The sequence below is a fragment of the Bos indicus genome, chromosome 6 (genome assembly GCF_029378745.1).
Source record: "Bos indicus isolate NIAB-ARS_2022 breed Sahiwal x Tharparkar chromosome 6, NIAB-ARS_B.indTharparkar_mat_pri_1.0, whole genome shotgun sequence".
Taxonomy (NCBI): Eukaryota; Metazoa; Chordata; class Mammalia; order Artiodactyla; family Bovidae; genus Bos; species Bos indicus.
In genome coordinates this window covers 91559370-91586070 of record NC_091765.1, presented here as the reverse complement: position 1 = coordinate 91586070, position 26701 = coordinate 91559370, and the positions used below count along the sequence as shown (strand labels likewise).

Below are 26701 nucleotides of genomic sequence, written 5' to 3'. Positions count from 1 at the left end.
CTATTGTCTCCAACCAGAGTTTCTGTCCATATCAGCTAATTGTAAAAAAGAATACAGACTTCTCAGAAGCAGGAAGCGTAACTCCAAAACTTGAAAACATCAGAGAACTCCTGGGAACTCCAGGGAACATTAATAGACAAGAGCTCATCCAAAATCCTCCACCCAACCTGAAACCAACCTTCACCCAAGAGCCAACAAGTTCCAGAGCAAGACATACCACACTAATTCTCTAGTAAAGCAGGAACACAGCCCTGAGCATTAAAAGACAGGCTGCCCAAAGCCATACCAAACCCACAGACACCCAAAACTCACTACTGGACACTTCATTGCACTCCAGAGAGAAGAGATCCAGCTCCACCCACCAGAACACCAACGCAAGCTCCCCTAACCAGGAAACCTTGACAAGCCACTCGTCCAACCCCACCCACAGAGAGCAGGCTCCACGATAAGGAGGAACCACAAACTTCCAGCTTACAGAAAGGGCACCCCAAACAGAGCAATCTAAACAAAATGAAAAGGCAGAGAAATTTTCAGCAGGTAAAGGAACATGATAAATGCCCACCAAACCAAACAAAAGAGGAGGAGATAGGGAGTCTACCTGAAAAAGAATTCAGAATAATGATAGTAAAGATGATGCAAAATCTTGAAAACAAAATGGAGTTACAGATAAATAGATTAGAGACAAGGATTGAGAAGATGCAAGAAATGTTTAACAAGGACCTAGAAGAAATAAAGAAGTCAATCAATAACAAATAATACAATAACTGAGATCAAAAGCACTCTGGAGGGAGCCAACAATAGAATAACCGAGGGAGGAAGATAAGTGAGGTGGAAGATAGAATGCTGGAAATAAATGAAGCAGAGAGGAAGAAAGAAAAAAGAATTAAAAGAAATGAGGACAACCTCAAAGACCTCTGGGACAATGTTAAATGCCCCAACATTCAAATCATAGGGGTCCCAGAAGAAGAAGACAAAAAGAAAGGGCATGAAAAAATACTTGAGGAGATAACAGATGAAAACTTCTTTAAAATGGGGGAAGGAAATAGCCATCCCAGTCCAAGAAACCCAGAGAGTCCCAAACAGGATAAACCCAAGGTGAAACACCCCAAGACACATATTAATAAAACTAACAAAGATCAAACACAAAGAGCAAATATGAAAAGCAGAAAGGGAAAAGCAACAAGTAACACACAAGGGGATCCCCATAAGGATAATAGCTGATCTTTCAAGAAACTCTTCAGGCCAGAAGGGAATGGCAGGACATACTTAAAGTGATGAAACAGAAAAAGCTACAACCCAGATTACTATACCCAGCAAGGATCTCATTCAAATATGAAGGAGAAATCAAAAGCTTTACAGACAAGCAAAACCTGAGAGAATTCAGCACCACCAAACCAGCTCTTTAACAAATGCTAAAGGATCATCTCTAGACAGGGAACACATAAAAGGTTTATAAACTTGAACCCAAAACAACAAAGTAAATGGCAACGGGATCATACTTATCAATAATTACCTTAAATGTAAATGGGTTGAATGTCCCAACCAAAAGACAAAGACAGACTGAATGGATACAAAAACAAGACCCCTATATATGCTGTCTACAAGAGACCTACCTCAAACCAAGGGACACATATAGACTGAAAATGAAGGGATGGAAAAAGATATTTCATGCAAATGGAGACCAAAATAAAGCAGGAATAGCAATACTCTTTTCAGATAAAATACTTTGAAATAAAGGCCAAGAAAAGAGACAAAGAAGGACACTACTTAATGATCAAAGGATCAATCCAAGAAGAATACATAACAATTATAAATAAATATGCACCCAACATAGGAGCACCTCACTATGTAAGGCAAATGCAAACAGTATGAAAGGGGAAATTAACAGTAACACAATAATAGTGGGAGACTTTAATACCCCACTCATACCTATGGATAGATCAACCAAATAGAAAATTAGCAAGGAAACACAAACTTTAAATGATACAATGGCCCAGTTAGACCTAACTGATATCCATAGGACATTTCACCCCAAAACAATGAATTTCACAAGTGCACACAGAACATTTTCCAGGATAGATCACATCCTGGGCCATAAATCTAGCCTTAGTAAATTAAAAAAAACTGAAATCATTTCAAGCATCTTTTCTGATCACAATGCGGTAAGATTAGATGTCAACTACAGGAAAAAAACTATTAAAAATACAAATATATGGAGGCTAAATAACACGCTTCTGAATAACCAACAAAGCATGAAAGAAATCAAAAAGGAAATCAAAATATGCCTAGAAACAAATGAAAATGAAAACATGACAACCCAAAACCTATGGGATTCACTAAAAAGCAATGCTAAGAGGAAGGTTTACAGCATTACAAGCTTACCTCAAGAAACAAGAGAAAAATCAAATAAATAACCTAACTTTACACCTAAAGCAACTAGAAAAAGAAGAAATGAAGAACCCCAGGGTTAGTAGAAGGAAAAAAATCATAAAAATTAGGCAGAAATAAATGAAAAAGAAACAAAGGAGACCATAGCATATATCAACAAAACTAAAAGCTGGTTCTTTGAGAAGATAAATAAAAGAAACAAACCATTAGCCAGACTCATCAAGAAAAAATGGGGAAAAAAATCCAACAAAATTAGAAATGAAAATGGAGAAATCAAAACAGACAATACAGAAATACAAAGGATCATAAGAGACTACTATCAGCAACTGCTGCTAAGTCACTTCAGTCGTGTCCGACTTTGTGTGACCCCATAGACGGCAGCCCACCAGGTTCCTCTGTCCCTGGGATTCTTCAGGCAAGAACACTGGAGTGGGTTGCCATTTCCTTCTCCAATGCATGAAACTGAAAAGTGAAAGTGAAGTCGTTCAGTCATGTCTGACTCTTAGTGACGCCATGGACTGCAGCCTTCCAGGCTCCTCCGTCCATGGGATTTTCCAGGCAAGAGAACTGGAGTGGGGTGCCATTGCCTTCTCCACTATCAGCAACTATATGCCAATAAAATGGACAAGTTGGAAGAAATGAATGAATTCTTAGAAGAGCATAACCTTACAAAACTGAACCAGGAAGCAACAGAAAATCTTAACAGACCCATCACAAGTACAGAAATTGAAACTATAATCAAAAATCTTCCAACAAACAAAAGCCCAGGACCAGATGGCTTCACGGCTGAATTCTACCAAAAATTTAGAGAAGCTAACACCTATTCTATTCAAACTCTTCCAGAAAATTGCAAAGGAAAGTAAACTGCCAAACTCATTCTATGAGCCCACGATCACCCTAATACCAAAACCAGACAAAGATGCCACAAAAAAAGAAAATTACAGGCCAATATCACTGATGAACACAGATGCAAAAATCCTCAACAAAATTCTAGTAAACAGAATCCAACAACATATTAAAAAGATCATACATCATGACCAAGTGGGCTTTATCCCAGGGATGCAAGGATTCGTATTTGCAAATCAATCAATGGGATATACCACATCAACAAATTGAAGGATAAAACCATACGATTACCTCAATAGATGCAGAGAAAGCCTTTGACAAAATTCAACATCCATTTATGATAAAAACTCTCCAGAAAGCAGGCATAGAAGGAACATACCTCAACATAATAAAAGCTATAAATGATAAACCCACAGCAAACATTATCCTCAATGGTGAAAAACTGAAAGCATTTCCCCTAAAGTCAGGAACAAGACAAGGATGCCCACTCTCACCACTACTATTCAACAAAGTTTTGGAAGTTTTAGCCAGAGCAATCAGAGAAGAAAAAGAAATAAAAGGAATCCAGATTTGAAAAGAAGTAAAACTATCACTGTTTGCAGATGATATGATCCTCTATATAGAAAACCCTAAAGACACCACCAGAAAATTACTAGAGCTAATCAGTGAATACTTATAGTAAACTTTCAGGATATAAAATTAATACAGAGGAATCCCTTGCCTTCCTGTACACCAACAATGAGAAAATATAAAGAGAAATGAAGGAAACGATCCCATTCACCATTGCAACGAAAAGAATAAAATAATTAGGAATAAATCTACCTAAAGAAACAAAAGACCTATATATAGAAAACTATAAAACACTGGTGAAAGAAATAAAAATGATACAAATAGATGGAGAAATATACCATGTTCATGGATCAGAAGAATCAACTTAGTGAAAATGAGTATACTACCCAAAGCAATCTATAGATTCAGTGCAATCCCTATCAAGCTACCAATGGTATTTTTCACAGAACTAGAACAAATAATTTCACAATTTTTATGGAAATACAAAAAACTTTGAATAGCCAAAGCAATCTTGAGAAAGAAGAATGGAACTGGAGGAATCAACCTGCCTGACTTCAGGCTCTACTACAAAGCTATAGTCATCAACACAGTATGGTACTGGCACAAAGAAAGAAATATAGATCAATGGAACAAAACAGAAAGCCCAGAGGTCCGACTCTGTGCGACCCCATAGACGGCAGCCCACCAGGCTCCCGTCCCTGGGATTCTCCAGGCAAGAACACTGGAGTGGGTTGCCATTTCCTTCTCCAATGAATGAAAGTGAAAAGTGAAACTGAAGTCGCTCAGTTGTGTCTGACTCTTCGCGACCCCATGGACTGCAGTGCACCAGGCTCCTCCATCCATGGGATTTTCCAGGCAAGAGTACTGGGGTGGGTTGCCATTGCCTTCTCCATGGACACCTTATCGTTGACAAAATATATAATGGAGAAAAGACAATCTCTTTAACAAGTGGTGCTGGGAAAACTCATCAACCACCTATTAAAGAATGAAACTAGAATACTTTCTAACACCATATATATAAATAAAATGGATTAAAGCCCTAAATGTAAGACCAGAAACTATAAAACTCCTAGAGGAAAACATAGGCAAAATACTCTCTGACATAAATCACAGCATGATCCTCTATGATCCACCTCCCAGAGTAATGGAAATAAAAGCAAAAATAAACAAATGGGACATAATTAAACTTAAAAGCTTTTGCATAACAAAGGAAACTATAAGCAAGGTGAAAAGACAGCCTTCAGGGTGGGAGAAAATAATAGCAAATGAAGCAACCGACAAAGAATTAGTCTCAAAAATATACAAACAGTTCATGCAGCTCAATACCAGAAAAATAAATGACCCAATCAAATATGGGCCAAAGAACTAAACAGACATTTCTCCAAAGAAGACATACAGATGGATAACAAACATGAAAAAAATCTCAACATCACTCATTATCAGACAAATGCAAAGCAAAACCACAATGAGGTAACATCTCACAACTGTCAGAATGGCTGCTATCAAAAAGTCTATAAACAATAAATGCTGGAGAGGGTGTGGAGAAAAGGGAATCCTCTTACCCTGTTGGTAGGAATGCAAACTAGTACAGCCACTATGGAGAACAGTGTGGAGATTCCTTAAAAAACTGAAAATAGAACGGCCACACGACCCAGCAATCCCACTGCTGGGCATACACACTGAGGAAATCAGAACTGAAAGAGACACGTGTACCCCAGTGTTCATCACAGCACTGTTAACAATAGCTATGAAATGGAAGCAACCTAGATGCCTATTGGCAGACGAATGGATAAGAAAGTTGTGGTATTTATACATAATGGAATATTACCCAGCTATTAATAAGAACACATTTGAATCAGTTCTATTGAGGTGGATGAAACTGGAGCCTATTATAGAGAGTGAAGTAAGCCAGAAAGAAAAACACCAATACAGTATATTAACTCATATATATATGGAATTTAGAAAGATTGTAACAACAGCCCTATATGTGAGACAGCAAAAGAGACACAGATATAAAGAACAGACTTTTGGACTCCGTGGGAGAAGGTGAGGGTGGCATGATTTGAGAGAACAGCACTGAAACATGTATATTACCATATGTGAAACAGATCACCAGTCCAAGTTTGATGCATGAAACAGGGCACTCAAAGCTGATGCACTGGGACAGCCCAGAGGGACGGGATGGGGAGGGAGGGGGGGAGTGGGGTTTGAGATAGGGGACACATGTACACCCGTGGTTGATTCATGTCAATGTATGGCAAAAGCCACCACAATACTGTAAAGCAATTAGTCTCCAATTAAAAATAATTAATTAATTAAAAAAAGAATACAGGCTTCTTCCCTTTTTCTCTTTTCTTGGAATAAGCCAAGTTTTCTAATGGTTACTACTACTAGTCATGATGGGAAAATAAGAGTAAAAACATTACTAACAAAGGTTAAGTTTTAAGAAGTCACAATAATCATTCTCCTGGTATTCAATGAAATATAAATTAAATGGGGTTCTAGACATTCTCAAGGTTTCCTGATTTCTCTCACCAGAAACCTCAGATTCTATTTATATCCTGAATTGTTCCATACTTAGTCCTCTACTCCAATACTCTTGAACTTTCTATTGTCTAGGGAGGTCTGGATCTGGAGTTACACAGTCAAACCTCAGAGGTTGCCTTTCACTTCCCTGTTTCATCACAGAAGAAAGAATTCGAGTAGGCTTTTGCACTGCTGCTGTCCCTTGACTCTAGTACTTATTAAATGTGTTAAATGACTAGGAAGAGTTACATAATTTGTGGGATGTAACTCTTCTAAACTACCTTTAAAAAGAAGACACTGGTGCTCTTACAGAATTACTGCAAGGACTAGTGAGACACTAGGTGCGACACCTGGCACGTGGCAGGCACCCGACAAGTGACGACAATTACACGGTCTCCATCACCGCCCCGCTACCTCCAGCTGGCACGGGTGCGAGGTTGAGAGGGAGGAGGCCAGAGCTGAGGAGCGAGCTGTTTCCCTCACCACACCTCTTACTGCTCACCTACCCACATATTAAAAGACTACAGAAGCAAGAAGCATGGAAAGTAAGCTAGATTACTTTTGTTGGGTTTTTATTAAAAAGGGAAATAGCATTCAGCATAATCTATAAAATAAAGACAATACACAGCCTATCTAAATATTTTTAAGTGTTGTTCTTGTTTTGACTCCAAGACATTCATTTATTCTAAGTATCAAGATAATATAAGAAATAAAATATCTGCACTAAAAAAGGTCCTTCCAATTCTTTTTTCACATTCCTCATTTTATCTCCTATTTAAAACATTACATTTAAAGTTTAAATTGGCAAGCCATGTGTACTGAAATACTTCCTACAAATCACCATTTTAGATATCCTATTTCTAAACAACACAAACAAATGCAGTGCAACTTCATACCTTACATACATAGCTCCTCTAACATTCACATGCAGGACTCATTTCTCCAGGCAAGATCTTTTCGTGCACACTCTTTCCAACTAGCTCTGAAATAATATCTGCCAGATCTGTTCTTTCCTCTCCTTCAGCTTTTCTGAGTAGCAGAAAACCTGAACTAATGATAATAAGGGAGACTACTGCACAATTTTTCTTCCTCTTATTGAATCAAGCTTCTTTCAGTTAGTTGTTTGTAAAGTTGCTCATCGCTAATCTCTCACATGTTTCTATCCCCTAACAATAAGCATGTTGTTTTCCAACTTGGAAAATTAACATGAACGTCCACATTGACCTGGCAGTTGTAGATTGCAGTCATTTTCCAGGCGGCCAATTTAAGGCCATGAATAGAGATGCCTTTGTTGTGAGAAAAATGATTTCTTTGAAGTTTATGGCGATGCTGAAGCTGCTTTATACAACCCACTGGTCCTGGCTCAAATAGCAGCAAACATTCTGTGAGGAGTACAGAGGACATGGAAAAGAGGGTTGATAATCTGTTCAGTGAGATAACAGAATTTCTCTGTCTTCTAAATTTCAACATATGAGGTCTTAAAATCATACCTAAAATACTAAAGGAAAGCAATTCACTTTCAAACCCATGTTCTTTGTTTCCTTCTGAATTATCTGACACTTAACTAAACTTTGGAGAAGGCAATGGCACCCCACTCCAGTACTCCTGCCTGGAAAATCCCATGGATGGAGGAGCCTGGTAGGCTGCAATCCATGGGGTCGCTGAGGGTCGGACATGACTGAGCAACTTCACTTTCACTTTTCACTTTCATGCATTGGAGAAGGAAATGGCAACCCACTCCAGTGTTCTTGCCTGGAGAATCCCAGGGACGGGGGAGCCTGGTGGGCTGCCATCTATGGGGTCACACAGAGTCGGACACGACTGAAGTGACTTAGCAGTAGCAGTAGCAGTAACTATACTTTAATAAAATCAACTTGGCAAAAAGTAACATTTCAAGGCAAGTAAATTTGGTTCTACATAAAACAAACAGGTTGAAAAAAGTGAATAATGGTTGTTATTTCATAACTCTTCCTTCCTCAAAGGTAAAACATTAAATTTCCTTTTCAGAAGAATGGTAGATTGAAATCTTAACTTATTTCCAAGAAAATGAAAGAGTTACAGTTTAATAAATCACCTGCAGCTTAGCTGTTCCAGGAAACCCTTTCCTTTGCAATAAATCTAATTAAGATAATGGGAAGCCATCCAACTCCAGGAACAAGATACAGGTAGCCTGTGTCTGACCAGCACAAATAGACACAGATAAAAAGCAAAATAAACTGAACTGACAGTAACTTTGAAATCTTCAATCTCTGAAAGCTAAAAGCTCTTTTTTTTTTTTTCTTTTTGTGCTCATCTTTTAGAGTACCAATAACTGTCTCTCCTTTAACATCAGAAATTTGGTAGAATTCAGTCATCTTTCACACAAGGTGCATCAGGTTCTGATTCCTTCTATCATTCTGAAAAGGAGAGGAAAAGTAGATGGCTAGCGGTGGGTCAGCTGGGTCAGTATGGAGATGGAGGCCACTGAAAACTGGCCCTTCTTTTGTGCGTGTATTTGAGACTGCAATGTTTGGGGCAGTGCATATCACAGATGAAATCATCCTTATGAAATGTGAGTTCTTGTACATCTCACTCACAAATACCAGATTACATTACACTACATTTTGAAAATGTCTTATGTCAAAGTCCCAGAAGGAGACTAAGTATAAGCTCAGAAAAATCCTTTTCAAAATTCATTATTTCTGTGGAATGCTTTCAAATAGCAATAAAATATACACTACTCCTTAATGCCATAATGATTTTTTTATTGTCTATACCATTTTTCCCAAAATTTAATTTGGAAAAAATACAGTCTTGCCCAGTGCCTAATAGCAGCAGGATCTTCTGATTTCTGGAAAAGGTATTTATTAATGTTAAAGGAAAGTCACAGAAGTAGAATTCCATTAAGGGTTTCTGAAAAAATCCACTGGCAGCTCCCTAAATGCCTTCAGTTCAGTTCAGTTCAGTCGCTCAGTCGTGTCCGACTCTTTGCAACCCCATGAATCACAGCACGCCAGGCCTCCCTGTCCATCATCCATTCCCCTTAATCCCTCTATGAAAGAGCATCAGGTTTTGTACTACTGTACTTTTAAGAGTTAAGGACTCTACATCAATCTGTTCAACCTATTCACATTATTTTAGGTGCCTATCACATGTGTGGCAACCTCTACCCTAGGAGTGAGTCATCTTTCTATAAACTCAAAACAACAGGATTCTGTTACATAATGCATGCATGGTAAGTCATTTCAGTCATGTCTGACTCTGTGCGACCCTATGGACTGCACAGGCTCCACTGTGAGTGGGATTCTCAGGCAAGAATACTGGAGTGGGTTGCTGTGGCATTCTCCAGGGATCTTTTTGATCCAGGGATGGAACCTGAGCCTAACCTGCATTGGCAGGTGGGTCCTTTACCACTAGCACCACCTGGGAAGCCCTCTGTTACATTATACTGCTTTATAATAAATGAGAACTGTTCTATTTCTAACCCACTTTTCATTAATTTAACTAGCAAAATAGTCTTAATTTTTTCTGCAAACAATATGTTATTCAAAGACTTAATGAATGCTGAGTTGGGAATTATTTTTAACTGCCTTGCACTAATCTCTCCCCATTTGAAAACACTTTAAAACTCTATATTAATTGCATAATTGATAATCATAATTAAAACTTCATATGAATCACAGATTATAGAACTGTTATGCTGCAAAGTTTTTTGGAAATTAATCGTAAGAACTACATTCAGGGATTCTCCTTCAAATTCAAATGGAAACTTGTTTGAATGGATGAACTTAAAATAGTTCAATTCCAGAAACAACAACAACAACAAAATGGCAAACACTACTACAAACAGAGAGAATGAAGTTTAATCTTTGTCTTGCTTAATCAAAGAGAAGACACAATGAGATATAACCACTTAGTGAAGAGAGAAAGAACAAAAGGACCAGGAAGATTTAGAGAAGTTTCTAAAACAAACTAAAAAAATTTTAAAAAGCATAGTATCTCTTCTTAGCTCTATCCCCATCTTTATTTAAAATATAATATCAAGGTAGTATAATATGCTAAATGAATAACTAGACAAGTACTGTCCACATTCAAGGTCAGGAGGGGCGGCTGTGAGGAGATATCCCTCGTCCAAGGTAAGGAGCAGCGGCTGCGCTTTGCTAGAGCAGCCATGAAGAGATATCCCACGTCCAAGGTAAGAGAAACCCAAGTAAGACAGTAGGTGTTGCAAGAGGACATCAGAGGGCAGACACATGGAAACCATAATCACAGAAAACTAGCCAATATGATCACATGGACCACAGCCTGGTCTAACTCAATGAAACTAAGCCATGCCATGTGGAGCCACCCAAGACAGATGGGTCATGGTAGAGAGGTCTGTCAGAATGTGGTCCACTGGAGAAGGGAATGGCAAACCACTTCAGTATTCTTGCCATGAGAACCCCATGAACAGTATGAAAGGCAAAATGATAGGATACTGAAAGAGGAACTCCCCTGGTCGGTAGGTGTCCAATATGTTACTGGAGATCAATGGAGAAATAACTCCAGAAAGAATGAATGGATGGAGCCAAAGCAAAAACAACACCCAGTTGTGGATGTGACTGGTGATAGAAGCAAGGTCCGATGCTGTAAAGAGCAATATTGCATAGGAACCTGGAATGTTAGGTCCATGAATCAAGACAAATTGGAAGTGGTCAAACAAGAGATGGCAAGAGTGAACGTTGACATTCTAGGAATCAGCAAACTAAAATGGACTGCAATGGGTGAATTTAACTCAAGATGACCATTGTATCTACTACTGCAGGCAGGAATCTGTTAGAAATAATGGAGTAGCCATCATGGTCAACAAGAGAGTCCAAAATGCAGTACTTGGATGCAATCTCAAAAACGACAGAATGATCTCTGTTCTTTTCTAAGGCAAACCATTCAATATCACAGTAATCCAAGTCTATGCCCCAACCAGTAACACTGAAGAAGCTGAAGTTGAATGGTTCCATGAAGACCTACAAGACCTTTTAGAACTAACACCCAAAAAAGGTGTCCTTTTCATTATAGGGGACTGGAATGCAAAAGTAGGAAGTCAAGAAACACCTGGAGTAACAGGCAAATTTGGCCTTGGAATACGGAATGAAGCAGGGCAAAGACTAATAGAGTTTTGCCAAGAGAACCCACTGGTCATAGCAAACACCCTCTTCCAACAACACAAGAGAAGACTCTACACATAGACATCACCAGATGGTCAACACCGAAATCAGACTGATTATATTCTTTGCAGCCAAAGATGGAGAAGCTCTATACAGTCAGCAAAAACAAGACTGGGAGCTGACTGTGGCTCAGATCATGAACTCCTTGTTGCCAAATTCAGACTTAAATTGAAGAAAGTAGGGAAAACCACTAGACCATTCAGGTATGACCTAAATCAAATCCCTTATGATTATACAGTGGAAGTGAGAAATAGATTTAAGGGACTAGATCTGATAGATAGAGTGCCTGATGAACTATGGACGGAGGTTCGTGACACTGTACAGGAGACAGGGATCAAGACCATCCCCATGGAAAAGAAATGTGAAAAAGCAAAATGGCTGTCTGAGGAGGCCTTACAAATAGCTATGAAATGAAGAGAAGCATAAAGCAAAGGAGAAAAGGAAAGATATTCCCATTTAAATGCAGAGTTCTGAAGAATAGCAAGGAGAGATAAGAAAGCCTTTCTCAGTGATCAATGCAAAGAAATAGAGGAAAACAATAGAATGGAAAAGACTGGAGATCTCTTCAAGAAAATTAGAGATACCAAGGGAACATTTCATGCAAAGATAGACTCAATAAAGGACAGAAATGGAATGGACCCACAGAAGCAGAAGATATTAAGAGGAGGTGGCAAGAATACACAGAAGAACTGTACAAAAAAGATCTTCATGATCTAGATAATCACGATGGTGTGATCACTTACCTAGAGCCAGACATCCTGGAATGTGAAGTCAAGTGGGCCTTAGAAAGCATCACTACGAACAAAGCTAGTGGAGGTGATGGAATTCCAGTTGAGCTATTTCAAATCCTGAAAGATGATGCTGTGAAGGTGCTGCACTCAATATGCCAGCAAATTTGGAAAACTCACCAGTGGCCACAGGACTGGAAAAGGTCAGTTTTCATTCCAATCCCAAAGAAAGGCAATGCCAAAGAATGCTCAAACTACCACACAATTGCACTCATCTCACACGCTAGTAAAGTAATGCTCAAAATTCTCCAAGCCAGGCTTCAGCAATATGTGAATCGTGAACTTCCAGATGTTCAAGCTGGTTTTAGAAAAGGCAGAGGAACCAGAGATCAAATTGCCAACATCTGCTGGATCAAGGAAAAAGCAAGAGAGTTCCAGAAAAACATCTATTTCTGCTTTATTGACTATGCCAAAGCCTTTGACTGTGTGGATCACAATAAATTGTGGAAAATTCTGAAAGAGATGGGAATACCAGACCACCTGACCTGCCTCTTGAGAAACCTGTATGCAGGTCAGGAAGCAACAGTTAGAACCGGACATGAAAAAACAGACTGGTTCCAAATAGGAAAACGAGTATGTAAAGGCTGTATATTGTCACCCTGCTTATTTAACTTATATGAGAGTACATCATGAGAAACGCTGGGCTGGAAGAAGCACAAGCTGGAATCAAGATTGCCGGGAGAAATATCAATAACCTCAGATATGCAGATGACACCACCCTTATGGCAGAAAGTGAAGAGGAACTAAAAAGCCTCTTGATGAAAGTGAAAGAGGAGAGTGAAAAAGTTGGCTTAAAGCTCAACATTCAGAAAACTAAGATCATGGCTTCTGGTCCCATCACTTCATGGGAAATAGATGGGGAACAGTGGAAACAGTGTCAGACTTTATTTTTGGGGGCTCCCAGATCACTGGAGATGGTGATTGCAGCCATGAAATTAAAAGACGCTACTCCTTGGAAGGAAAGTTATGACCAACCTAGCTAGCACATTCAAAAGCAGAGAAATTGCTTTGTCAACAAAGGTTCGTCTAGTCAAGGCTAGGGTTTTACCAGTGGTCATGTATGGATGTGAGAGTTTCTGTGAAGAAAGCTGAGTGCCGAAGAATTGATGCTTTTGAACTGTGGCGTTGGAGAAGATTCTTGAGAGTTCCTTGGACTGCAAGGAGATCCAACCTGTCCATTCTAAAGGAGATCAATCCTAGGTGTTCTTTGAAAGGAATTGATGCTGAAGCTGAAACTCCAGTACTTTGGCCACCTCATGCGAAGAGTTGACTCATTGGAAAAGATTCTGATGCTGGAAGGGATTGGGGGCAGGAGGAGAAGGGGACGACAGAGGATGAGAGGACTGGATGGCATCACCGACTCGATGGACATGAGTTTGAGTGAACTCCAGGAGTTGGTGATGGACAGGGAGGCCTGGCGTGCTGCGATTCATGGGGTCACAAAGACTTGGACACGACTGAGCAACTGAACTGAACTGAAACACATGTGGCTACTAAGCATCTGAAATGTGGTTAGTCCAATTTAAAAGTGTAGTACACAATAGAGTATTACTCAGCCATTAAAAAGAATACATTTGAATCAGTTCTAATGAGGTGGATGAAACTGGAGCCTATTATACAGAGTGAAGCCAGAAAGAAAAACACCAATACAGTATACTAACACCTATATATGGAATTTAGAAAGATGATAACGATAACCCTGTATGAGAGACAGAAAAAGAGACACATGTATAGAACAGTCTTTTGGACTCTGTGGGAGAGGGAGAGGGTGGGATGATTTGGGAGAACAGCATTGAAACATGTAGAATATCATATATGAAACAAATCACCAGTCCAGGTTCGATGCATGATACTGGATGCTTGGGGCTGGTGCACTGGGATGACCCAGAGGGATGGTATGTGGAGGGAGGTGGGAGTGGGGTTCAGGATGGGGAACACGTGTACACCCATGGCAGATGCATATTGATGTATGGCAAAACCAATACAATATTGTAAAGTAATTAGCCTCCAGTTAAAATAAATAAATTTATATTTAAAAATAAATAATAGTACTAAAAAAATTAAAATCTTAATGATTTTATAATGGTTACACCTTGAAATGATAATCTTTCATGTTTTAAAATAAAAATATTATTAAAATTAATGTCACCTATTTCCTTTTACTCCTTAAATGTAGCTACTAAAGATAATAATCTGGCAGTCCTGTGGTTCAGTGAGTAAAGAACCTGACTGCAATGCAGGAGACACCAGAGATATGGGTTCAATCCTGAGTCGGGAACTTCCCCTGGAGGAGGGCACGGCAACCCACTTCGGTATTCTTGCCTGGAGAATCCCATGGACAGGGGAGCCTGGCGGGCTACAGTCCATGGCTCACAACGAGTCGGACACGACAGAAGCAACTGAGCACGGCACCAGTGGTTAGGACTCTGTACTTCCACTGGAAGAGACCTGAGTTCAATCCCTGGTCAGAGTACTAGGACCACATAAGCTGCACAACAAGGCGAAAAAAATAAAGAGAAAAAAAATGTGGCTACTAGAATATTTAAAATTAAGTATGTGGTTAATCATTATACTTCTAGATAAAGCTAGACAAGACAGTAAATGCTATAAAGCCAGAAGAAATCAAGGTATTAAAGAAAACTTTATGAAGATATCAAAACTTAAGGAAAGGATTCAGGAAAGCTGAGGAAAGTACATTCCATCTTAAAGGAACTATATTATATGACAGAAATAAGAGGGATCTCTCAAACTCACTAGAGAAGGGGATGTTCTCAAAGAATTAATCCTCCTCATGTGATAATAGAAAGTGTTTAGGTCATAAAAAGTCATAGGGTTAAAGACACATTTAAAGAACACATTTGAAATTAGGCAGACTGCCTTCTACAATAAATTAGAACACTGCAAAACTTTAAAGACACAAGAAGGAACTTGGTTTTGTCCACTGCTCCATCTTCAATACTCAAAAGAGTGCTAGGCATGTAATAAAATAAATATTTGTCCAATGAATGAATGAACAATGAACTATTGATACTATAGAATGGGGTGGTGCTTTCCAGTAATCTTTAAGGCAGGGACCCTGGGAGGAAAAGGCAGTAAAAAGGGAAAGAGTGTGAAGGAAGGAGAAAGCATCCATATTAGTACCTGCCAGAGTCTAATTAAGTTTACTTTTTTTGTATAGCTCAAAAAAAGAAGTGAAAAGGTTAGAGCACGAAACCAACTCTGCATAATTTTGGTTCTACGTATTACCTAAGAACTTGAAGAAAAAATAATCGATAAGGATTTATGAAATCCAAGAACATATTCCTTTTACTTTGTTTTCCTGTGAGAAAAATGTTAAATGAATGAATGAGAAAGAGAAATAATATTCCAACCATTCTGAGATTAATTAAAATAAAGACTAAGAGGTTTTAAAGACTTGAATGATTGATAAATGTAGGACCTGTTGGCTGAGATGGTAAAGAATCTGCCTGCAATGCAGGAGAACTAACTGGGTTCGACCCCTGGGTTGGGAAGATCCCTTGGAGAAGGGAATGACAACCCACTCCAGTATTCTTGCTTGGAGAAGTCCATGGACACAGGAGCCTCGTAGGCTCCAGTCCATGGGGTCACAAAGAGTCGGACATGACTGAGTGACTAAGACACACACATCTAAATAAGTATGTGATTTCAGAATAAAATGTAACGATAATTCCCAAAAAAGAAGTTGAATAATGTGAAATAACCATCTGAAAATACAAAACTAGGAAATAGGAAGAAAGGTTTGAAAATTACAGTGATTTTTCTCATCTTACAAACATAGGAACCAGAAGATTCTATTTACGGTTGATGTAAATTACCAGAAAAAGTCAGGTTAAAAAAAAATTAGGATTACTAGCAGAACACAAAACACTCTGTCCAAATCACATAAGAAAATGTTAAAAAAATATATATTTAAAGTTAGAAAGAAATCACAGGAAACATAAAGAAAGAAAAGAAACATCAAGGAAGCATTTTATAAAGCTTGCTGCTGCTACTGTTGCTAAGTCACTTCAGTCGTGTCCAACTCTGTGCGACCCCAGAGACGGCAGCCCACCAGGCTCCCCCATCCCTGGGATTCTCCAGGCAAGAACACTGGAGTGGGTTGCCATTTCCTTCTCCAATGCATGAAACTGAAAAGTGAAGTCACTCAGTTGTGTCCAACTCTTCACGACCCCATGGACTGCAGCCTACCAAGCTCCTCCGTCCATGGGATTTTCCAGGCAAGAGTACTGGAGTGGGTTGCCATTGCCTTCTACCAATTACATAGTAAATAATTACATTCACCTATTAAAAATCCCTTTGATATGATATTTTAAGTTTTTGCAAAAGACATTTAAAACAAATAGATTTAGAAAGCTTAAGAGGAAAGTGAAGTGAAAGTGACGGTCACTCAGTCTGGTCGATTCTTTACTACCACATGGACTACACAGTCCATGCAATTCTCCAGGCCAGAATACTAGAGTAGGTAGCTGTTCCCTTCTCCGGGGGATCTTCCCAACCCAGGGATGGAACCCCGGTCTCCCACTTTGGAGGTGGATTATTTACCAGCTAAGCCACCAGAGAAGCCCAAGAATACTGGAGTGGGTAGCCTACCCCTTCTCCAGGGGATCTTCCCAACCCAGGAATTGAACCAGGGGCTCCTGAATTGCAGGTGGATTCTTTACCTGCTGAGCTACCAGGGAAGCCCCTTAGGAGGAAACAGTAAAGATAAAAAGAAAACAGGGTTATATCAAAGTAGAATCTAAGAAATACAAACACAGCATGAGAAAGAACCGTTTTTTAAAAACAACTGTTTATAAATAGATAATTTTGAAGGAAATAATAGACCACATGGGTATCAATCATGGCAAACAAGTTAGGAGTATAATCAAAACTAATTTACTCCACAGAAGAGCTGAAAAAAATACCATATCTCCATTTCAGTTGCTTGTAGTTTTTTTTTTCCCAACTCATTTAAAAATAGTAGTATCACTAGTATTCTATAAAACTGTGCACACAAGAAAATGAAAGCATATTTCTAACCAAATAATTTAGAGAAGTTGACTTCTCTAGCTGTTCTTTAATCTGCCTTGATTTATAAAATAATGTTGATACTATATCTTTACTTTTTTATAATATTATACATGTTTTAATGCCATTCTCCCAAATCATTCCCCCCGCCCCCCACAGAGTCCAAAAGACTGTTCTATACATCTGTGTCTCTTTTGCTGTCTCGCATACAGGGTTGTTGTTACCATCTTTCTAAATTCCATATATATGCGTTAGTATACTGTATTGGTGTTTTTCTTTCTGGCTTACTTCACTCTGTATAATAGGCTCCAGTTTCATCCACCTCATTAGAACTGATTCAAATGTATTCTTTTTAATGGCTGAGTAATACTCCATTGTGTATAGGTACCACTGCTTTCTTATCCATTCATCTGCTGATGGACATCTAGGTTGCTTCCATGTCCTGGCTATTATAAACAGTGCTGTGATGAACACTGGGGTACACATGTCTCTTTCAATTCTGGTTTCCTTGGTGTGTATGCCCAGCAGTGGGATTGCTGAGTCATATGGCAGTTCTATTTCCAGTTTTTGAAGGAATCTCCACACTGTTCTCCATAGTGGCTGTACTAGTTTGCATTCCCACCAACAGTGTAAGAGGGTTCCCTTTTCTCCACATCCTCTCCTGCATTTATTGCTTGTAGACTTTTGGATCGAAGCCATTCTGACTGGCATGAAATGGTACCTCATTGTGGTTTTGATTTGCATTTTTCTGATAATGAGTGATGTTGAGATTTTTTTCATGTTTGTTAGCCATTTGTATGTCTTCTTCGGAGAAATGCCTATTTAGTTCTTTGGCCCATATTTGATTGGGTCATTTATTTTTCTGGAATTGAGCTGCAGGAGTTGTTTGTATATTTTTGAGATTAGTTGTTTGTCAGTTGCTTCATTTGCTATTATTTTTCTCCCATTCTGAAGGCTGTCTTTTCACCTTGCCTATAGTTTCTTTTGTTGTGCAGAAGCTTTTAATTTTATTCCAGGAAGATTACAGAGGAAAAATGTGGAAAACTTAATATTTTTCTTTCAGCCTTGATTGCAAAAGCAAGTTTAGAAAGGCTGAGTATTTGTTCTTTACTGCCACTTAAATATGGGTACTTTAGACTCAAAAAAGTGGTTATAATGTTGGCAGTGAACATAGCAATTATTCAGGGGAGTTGGGGGGTGTGGAGAAGGGAGTGGTGTGCCATAAAACTGTTTCAGAACTTGAAGGGAAAAAAAGCCCTGCAATTAAAGAGTACTTTTACAACAGCAAGGTGTATTTATTTAGATTTTTAAAAATCATAACCTTTGAATAATGATTTGCTAGTGAATGTCTTAGCACAGGTGTTCAGGTGTTCTGTATAAATGATTTGTCAAGAGTAATTGGTTGTTATGTTACCTTAAAAATAGGTAGTTATTTCACTGATGAATATTAGAGGAGTGTATGGGGAAGCTTTATATTCTTCTCAGTGCTTTAGGTTTTTTAAAAAGTCATCCATAGATTACAAAATTTCTCTGTATGTTCATAACTATAATTTAAAATAAAATAGGTGACTTTTTTTTTGAAAAAAATAAAGAACCGTTTTTTAAAAATCCACAATTCACACAACTTGATGTACTAAACAATAATGCTTGAGAAATACATATATGCAAAAACTGTTAAACATGCAAAAATAAATGGATATAAATTCAGAAGTACAAGTCTTTAGAAGACTTCTTCAGACATATAGTCAAAAATTATAAATAAATAAATTATAAATTATAGTAAAAAAAAAATAAGTTGAAATAAAATGTCATTTGATGTCAAACAAAAATAGGCCTCCCATTCAAAAGTTTGGACTTAAAAGCAAAAGTATAATTTGTTTTAAAGAATGTTCTTTTATATAGTTCTGAGAAGGATGGAGGTGAAAGGACTGAAAATCAGAAGACAATCTTCCTAAATGGAAGAATGAATGGCAATCAGAATTCACTGCCCAGGGTAGTCCAATAAACAAATACATTTCTAGGAAATGCTACTGGAAGGCTGGTTCCCATCTGGGAATACTCTATATAGCTCTTTACTGTCTACAAAGTGCTTTCACATTCATATTACTTTCAATACTGTAACAAAAGGAAGGAACGGCAGATGAACAAAATAGAATCTCTTGGAAGAAAGGAACATGACTCAAGGAGGGAAATTCCTCTTGCCAAAAGAGAGGACTGCTGGTGTATAAAGTGCCTTATATATGCCAGAAAGAATTCTCTTACACGATCTGCTTTTCTCCTCCCTCCAAGAAGAATATCAAAGCCAAAGCAGCAGCAACAAGCATGAGTGTGAAGGGCATGGCTATAGTCCTGACTGTGATATTATGTGCTGCAATTGTTCAAGGTATATGGTACCTTTTATTTCTCAACCTATAAATGTCTTTTCTAATGCTTCAAATGTCTTTTCTAATGGTTCAAATGTCTTTTCGTTCACTTTTATCTCAAAGTATACAGTGAATTTTTATTTACCCTCAAACATTAGCAGTTGCTACAGCTTTGGCAGAGAATATTGGAAATGTTTAACTGAAACTAGAAATGATACGTTTAACAGAATTTATTTAGCTACAAAATCTGGCAAGAGCCTTTAGGAACAGTTTTAAACGTCTGCCAAGAAGATTTTAAGAGATAATGTTATTTGCTTTCTGGAAAAGTTCTTGAGCATAAAAGCAATAGGCAAATAAGCTTGATCTCTAATAAACTTCTTTTATTTTTCTCTTTATTTTTTAATAGTTTGCTTACAAATTCAAAGAGAAAACTGTCACTTCTTAAGTTCTTCCCTAGTAACAGCAGTGTTGAGTGCTATTTGTCAAATTACTATTCTAGTCTCACTAAAAACCTGGCTCACATTCTTCATCAAGATTATAAAACAGAGCCCACTGCTGCAATCAAATGTTATTAGTAACTGATGCTGTGATCTGTTCTAGGTTTCCCTATGTTCAAAGGCGGACGGTGTCTTTGCATAGGCCCTGGAGTAAAAGCAGTCAAAGTGGCAGATATTGAGAAAGTCTCTATAATTTACCCAACTAATAACTGTGACAAAACAGAAGTGATGTAAGTAATGGATGTGGTGAAGATAATAGTGGCGGGGGGAGCTTTTTTGTGTTGTTTTTGTTATGTTTTTCCATTGAAAATTTAAGACTGTTTTGGACCTTCCCTTAACAGTATCACCCTGAAAACACATAAAGGACAAAGATGCTTAAATCCCAAGGCAAAGCAAGCGAAAGCTATTATCAAGGTAGGTTACCAGATTACTTCTATTTTATAATCTGCTTTATCCAAGACAAATCTTTTGGGAAAAAAAATTGACAACTGCAGAATGGTTTTGTTATGATCCTGTGTGAAGTGTTCTGATAAGAGATCTCTGGTTATGATTGACTTTCCTTTCCTGCTACACATTTTTGCATATCAACTCTTAAATCACTAGGAAACAAGAACGTCCAAGTCTGTAAAATTCTCATTTTCTCATTACAGAAAGTTCAAAGAAAGAATTCTGAAAAATATAAAAATATATGAAATCCTGGAAAAGAGGATCTGAAAACCTAGAACAAGTGTAACTGTGACTACTGAAAAGATAAGAACTCTGCAGTAAGGAAACTGACTTTCTCCTGCCGGCTGCAATGAACATTCACACATTTCTAGGTTAGGAAACTCTCCAGGAGATTTGATACTTTTAACTATTTTGCTATGGCTATGAATGCACTTCTGTCTCTAGAAATTATCTGTCTATACCTGACCTGTATTTCATATTACAATATATTATTATTACTAGAATTAACACCATGACACATAAGTCAAAGCATCCATGTGTATAATAATCATTCCTTAGATAATTTTTATGTCAATTCATATTCCTTTTCCCAGAAGTTTTTATATATATATATATATATATTTATGGAGAAAGTCCTTAAACATCATCTTATTTTATAAAGAAGGCTGTAATTCATGAAATGTACTATGAAAACAATTATAAACTAATGGTAACTGGTTAAGAGTGCAAATATTTCATAAGAAAATGAGTAGCTTTGGTGTTTTGAATTTTTTAAATAACCGTTTTTTCATTGAGATATTTGAAGCAATTAGGATGTATGTGTTAACCATGAATTTTGGTTTTATCCATTCTTTAATACGTTGGACACATTTTAAATATGACATATTTTTGTCTACCAAAGAAAAATACTGAAAAATAAATAATATGTGCATATCTCGCAACCACATTTACTTTCTGTGATTCTTTTTCTTAGAAAAATATCTATTTTTTAGTCATGCCTGTACTATAAAATTTAGAGATATCTAAGGTAGTTTCACTTTGAAAGTAATCAAATAATTTTTCTCTAATAAGCTACCACAACCCTCCTTAAAACAGAAACAAATACATGTTTTCCAGAAACATAAGATACCATAAACAATTTTATCTTGTAATTCAAGAGGTACATCGCTACCTGTCATCACAAAGAATTGTTTTGAAATATATTTTAATGAGTAGTTGTGAAGGACAGCTATCTCTTTTCTTTTTTTTAAAGGATCTTCCTGCACTCAAACTGCTTTCTTACTCAGGGCAAATTTCTTCTTATTTGAGCTTTGGCGGGAGGCCAAAAGGAAAAAGCCAAAGGAAGGCGTTCCCTGGAGGCCAGAACAAGGTCTCAGCAAGACCATTCCTACCCTAGACTTTGAACTCCAGCAGGCACCACAAAGATGCTATCAGTAAGATATATTTAAAGCAGCAGTAGTAACAGCATAAGTCAGAGTGGTGACTCCTTAACGTGTCCCTGTAGCATGACTGTGGCTATAATCCTTCCTGCCACCTAGCACCCTTAGGTTTTGTACATTTTCCAAATCCAATTCTTCAGTCTTTTTGTGAATTTTTCAACGACCAATTAAATTTCTTTCCGCTGAAGTGAGCCAGAGTTGGTTTCTCTGTGTGGATCCAAAAACCTTAGCTGTTACAGCACTCTTTAGATAGACATCCATACACTGGGAAAACTAAAATATTTATAGAATTACCAAAAATCATGTTATGTTTGTTTATTTGAAAACAAAAGAACAATTTAAATGCATCTTTTGTGTATCCTTCTTATCAATATCAAAGAGCCAACCATAAAACAGATCAGAGAATGAACAGAAAAGTAAAGAGCACAGTAGGGTGCCTAGAACCCAATAGTCCTACTGACTAACTTTTGACTGTGCCTACAAGCAATAATGAGAAGCAAAAATGTTATCCAGAATATCTGTATATAAATAAATAAATAGCTGAATCATATATTTATTCTATGGTATACTGTATAGATATACAGCATAAATATTATGTGTGTATATATCATAAATCTACATAGATTTCTATACAGATAGAGGACTTCTATAAGAATTCCCTGGATAGTTTTAAAACTTGGATCTAACATTTGACTATTTACAGTGATTTTTTTTTAAAGAATATCTTTGAAAATAAAAAAACTGAGTAAGAGCTACATTATAAATTTGATTTTTTTTAAAGTAAAGTAGCATAGATCAGTTGGGGAAGGCAATGGCACCCCACTCCAGTACTCTTGCCTGGAAAATCCCATGGACATGGACAGAGGACCCTGGTGGGCTTCAGTCCGTGGGGTTGCGAAGAGTCAGACACAACTGAGTGAATTCACTTTCACTTTTTACTTTCATGCATTGGAGAAGGAAATGGCAACCCACTCCAATGTTCTTGCCTGAAGAATCCCAGGGACAGGGGAGCCTGGTGGGCTGCCGTCTATGGGGTCGCACAGAGTCGGACACGACTGACGCGACTTAGCAGTAGCAGCATGGATCAGTACGTTATCATTGGGAAACAATATAATACTTAAATTTGTTCACAGCAAAATAAGACATAAAAGAATTAATGCTGTTATTGTTCTGTCGCTAAGTTGTGTCCGACTCTTTGTGACCCCATGGACTACAGCACACCACACCTCCCTATCCTTAACTACCTCCCAGAGTTTGCTCAAACTCATGCTCACTGAGTCTGTGATGTCATCCCAACCATTTCATCCTCTGTCACCTCCATCTCCTCCTGCCCTCAATCTTTCTCATCATCATAATTAAAATGCTGCTGCTGCTGCTGCTAAGTCACTTCAGTTGTGTCCGACTCTGTGCCACCCCATTGACAGCAGCCCACCAGGCTCCCCCATCCCTGGGATTCTCCAGGCAAGAACACTGGAGTGGGTTGCCATTTCCTTCTCCAATGCATGAAAGTGAAAAGTGAAAGTGAAGTCACTCAGTCGTGTCTGACTCCTAGCGACCCCATGGACTGTAGCCTACCAGGCTCCTCCATCCATGGGATTTTCCAGGCTATAGTACTGGATTGCCATTTCCTTCTCCAGGGGATCTTCCAGACCCAGGGATCAAACCCGGATCTCCGGGTCTCCCGCTTTGTAGACAGACGCTTTACCATCTGAGCCACCAGGGAAGTCCTAGTACTTTTACACATACCATTCCCTTAGCCCGTTTCTTCATTAAACTAATTCCTACTTGTCACTTACATCTCAGCTTAAATGACATTTTCTTCCCTATTTGTCTTCAGAACACTGCACTTTTTCATGACACTATTTGTTGCAAATAAAGAAGTATTTCTGTGCTTAATATATGCTCTTCCACAAGTGCAACCTCAGTAAGAAAGTTACTATAATCCTAGCCCATAGTATACTGTCCAGCAGATATCAGATTCTTGATAAATATTTAAGAATGGAATAACTAAATGGCAATAGAAACTAAAGGAAAGGAACTTACATCAAGGAATATTATGAAGGAATGCATAATGGTAGAAAAGTATAAGTTGAGTTTTAAAAATAATAATTAAATTAGTTTGGTTGAAGTGAGGATGAAGGATATCAAATGTCTAACTGAACAACCTTGAATTTTACTATCTATAAAATGGGGATTCATTAAATGTTCATGAATAAGATAAGGACCCTAATTAAGTTATTTCCTAGTTATTCTAAATAATTCTGGGGATGGCTTAGAAGATTGACTGGAACTAGGAAAGCTTGGGAAAAGGAGTATGTTGCCACAGCTCAGGTCTGTATTTCCCAAACTTCAAGTTATTCTCATACCATCATCACAAATTTTCTTTTATCATATTTCTGATCAATCTTCATTATTCTCAGCAACTTCTTAACACTTTTATTTTGCTTTCATGTTCATAAAAAGCAAATTTTCACTACTGTACATATGAAATCAACATCACTTCCTATAGAAATAAAATGTAACAATAAAAGGAAACAAGACAAATTTTTAGAAAGGTACTACCTCCCAAGACTGAACCAGGAGAAAATAGAAAATATGAACAGACCAATAACAAGAACTGAAGTTTAAACTGTGATTTAAAAACTCCCAACAAACAAAAGTCTAGGACCTGATGACTTCACAGCAATTTCTATCAAACATTTAGAGAAGAGGTAACACCTATCCATCTGAAACTATTCCAAAAACCTGCAAAGGAACATTTCCAAACTCATGCTATGAGGCTGCCATTATCTTAATATCAAAACCAGACAGAGATACCACAAAAAAGAAAACTACAGGCCAGTATGCAGAGAAGGCAATGGCACCCCACTCCAGTACTCTTGTCCAGAAAATCCCATGGACAGAGGAGCCTGGTGGGCTGCAGTCCATGGGGTCGCTAAGAGTCGGACACGACTGAGTGACTTTACTTTCACTTTTCACTTTCATGCATTGGAGAAGGAAATGGCAACCCACTCCAGTGTTCTTGCCTGGAGAATCCCAGGGACGAGGGAGCGTGGTGGGCTGCCATCTCTGGGGTCGCACAGAGTCGCACATGACTGAAGTGACTTAGCAGCAGCAGCAGCTCAGGCCAGTATCACTGATGAACACAGACACAAAACTCCTCAACACAGTAATAGCAAACAGAATCCAACAAGACAATAAAAGGATCAGACACCACAATCAAGTGGAATTTATGCCAGGGATGCAAGGATTTTTCAATATCCACAAATCAGTATGACACACAACACTGGAAAAAACTGGTGAATAAAAACTATACGATCATCTCAATAGATGTAGAAAAATCATTGTGACAAAATTCAACACCCATTTATGATAAAAATTCTCCAGAAAGTGGGCACAGAGTGGAAACTACCTCATCATAATAAAGGCCATATATGACAAATCCACAGCTAAAATCACACTCAATGGTAAAAAGCGGAAAGCCTTTCCTCAAGATCAGGAAGAAGAGGATGTCCTCTCTCACCACTTCTGTTCAACATAGTTTTAGAAGTCCTAGCCACAGAAATCAGAGAAGAAAAAGAAATAAAAGGAATCAAATTGGAAAGAAGAAGTAAACTGTCACTATTTGCAGATGACATGATACTATACAAAAATAACCTTAAAGATGCTACTAGAAAACTACTAGAGCTCATCAATGAATTCAATAAAGTTGCAGGATACAAAATTAATATACGTAAGTCTGTTGCATATCTATACACTAACAACAAAAGATCACAAAGAGAAATTAAGGAAACAGTCCTATTTACCATCATATCAAAAAGGATAAAATATCTATGAATAAACCTACCAAAGAGGGCAAAAGACCTTTACTCCAAAAACTATAGAAACTGAAAATGACACAAACAGATGGAAAGACATACCATGTTTCTGGACTGAAGAATCAGTATTATCAAAATGACTACACTACCCAAGGCAATTTACAGATTCAATGCAATCCCTAACAAAACACCAGTGACATTTTTCAAAGAATTTTTAAATCTATATGGAAACACTAAAGACTCTGAATAGACAAAGCAATCTTGAGAAAGAAAATGGAGCTGGAGGAATCAGGCTCCCTGACTTCAGACTATACTATAAAGCTATAGTAATCAAAACACTATGGTACCATAAACCATAAAAGAAATATAAAAGAAATATAAATATAGTCTGACTTCAGACTATACTATAAAGCTATAGTAATCAAAACACTATGGTACCATAAACCATAAAAGAAATATAAAAGAAATATAAAACTGGTCAACCACTTGTAAAAGAATGAAACTAGAACACTTTCTAACACCATACACCAAAATAAACTCAAAATGGATTAAAGATCTAAACATAAGACCAGAAACTATAAAACTCTTAGAGGAGAACATAGGCAAAACACTCTCCCACACACATCACAGCAGGATCCTCTATGACCCACCTCCAAGAATACTGGAAATAAAAGCAAAAAAAACAAACAAACAAACAAATGGGATCTAATTAAAATTAAAAGCTTCTGCACAACAAAAGAAACTATAAACATGGTGAAAAGACAGCCTTCAGAATGGGAGAAAATAATAGCAAATGAAGCAACTGACA

General features: G+C 37.8%; 2 protein-coding genes across 9 annotated transcripts in view; one reads left to right on the top strand and one right to left on the bottom strand.

The window, feature by feature from the left end:
- ART3 (ADP-ribosyltransferase 3 (inactive)) overlaps positions 1–26701 on the bottom strand; it is a 143750-nt gene that overhangs the window by 83661 nt on the left and 33388 nt on the right. Inside the window, exon 1 of one of the 7 annotated variants that reach the window (XM_070791612.1) lies at positions 7227–7496. The exons of the other annotated variants lie outside the window; for them this stretch is intronic. The gene's annotated coding sequence lies outside the window, so the exon portion shown is untranslated. Of the gene's footprint in view, positions 1–7226; positions 7497–26701 lie in introns of those variants that run through there. 7 annotated transcript variants of the gene reach the window in all.
- CXCL11 (C-X-C motif chemokine ligand 11) lies at positions 19459–21600 on the top strand. 2 transcript variants are annotated; one of them, XM_070791614.1, is made up of 4 exons: positions 19459–19712; positions 20293–20419; positions 20531–20603; positions 20844–21600. In XM_070791614.1, the coding sequence occupies exons 1-4, from the start codon at positions 19652–19654 to the stop codon at positions 20901–20903; spliced, it is 321 nt and encodes a 106-aa protein (XP_070647715.1). In that variant the 5' UTR covers positions 19459–19651; the 3' UTR covers positions 20904–21600. The 2 variants fall into 2 exon arrangements, with proteins under 2 accessions (XP_070647715.1, XP_019817723.1); XM_019962164.2 differs by having other exon boundaries at positions 19465–19712; positions 20840–21599.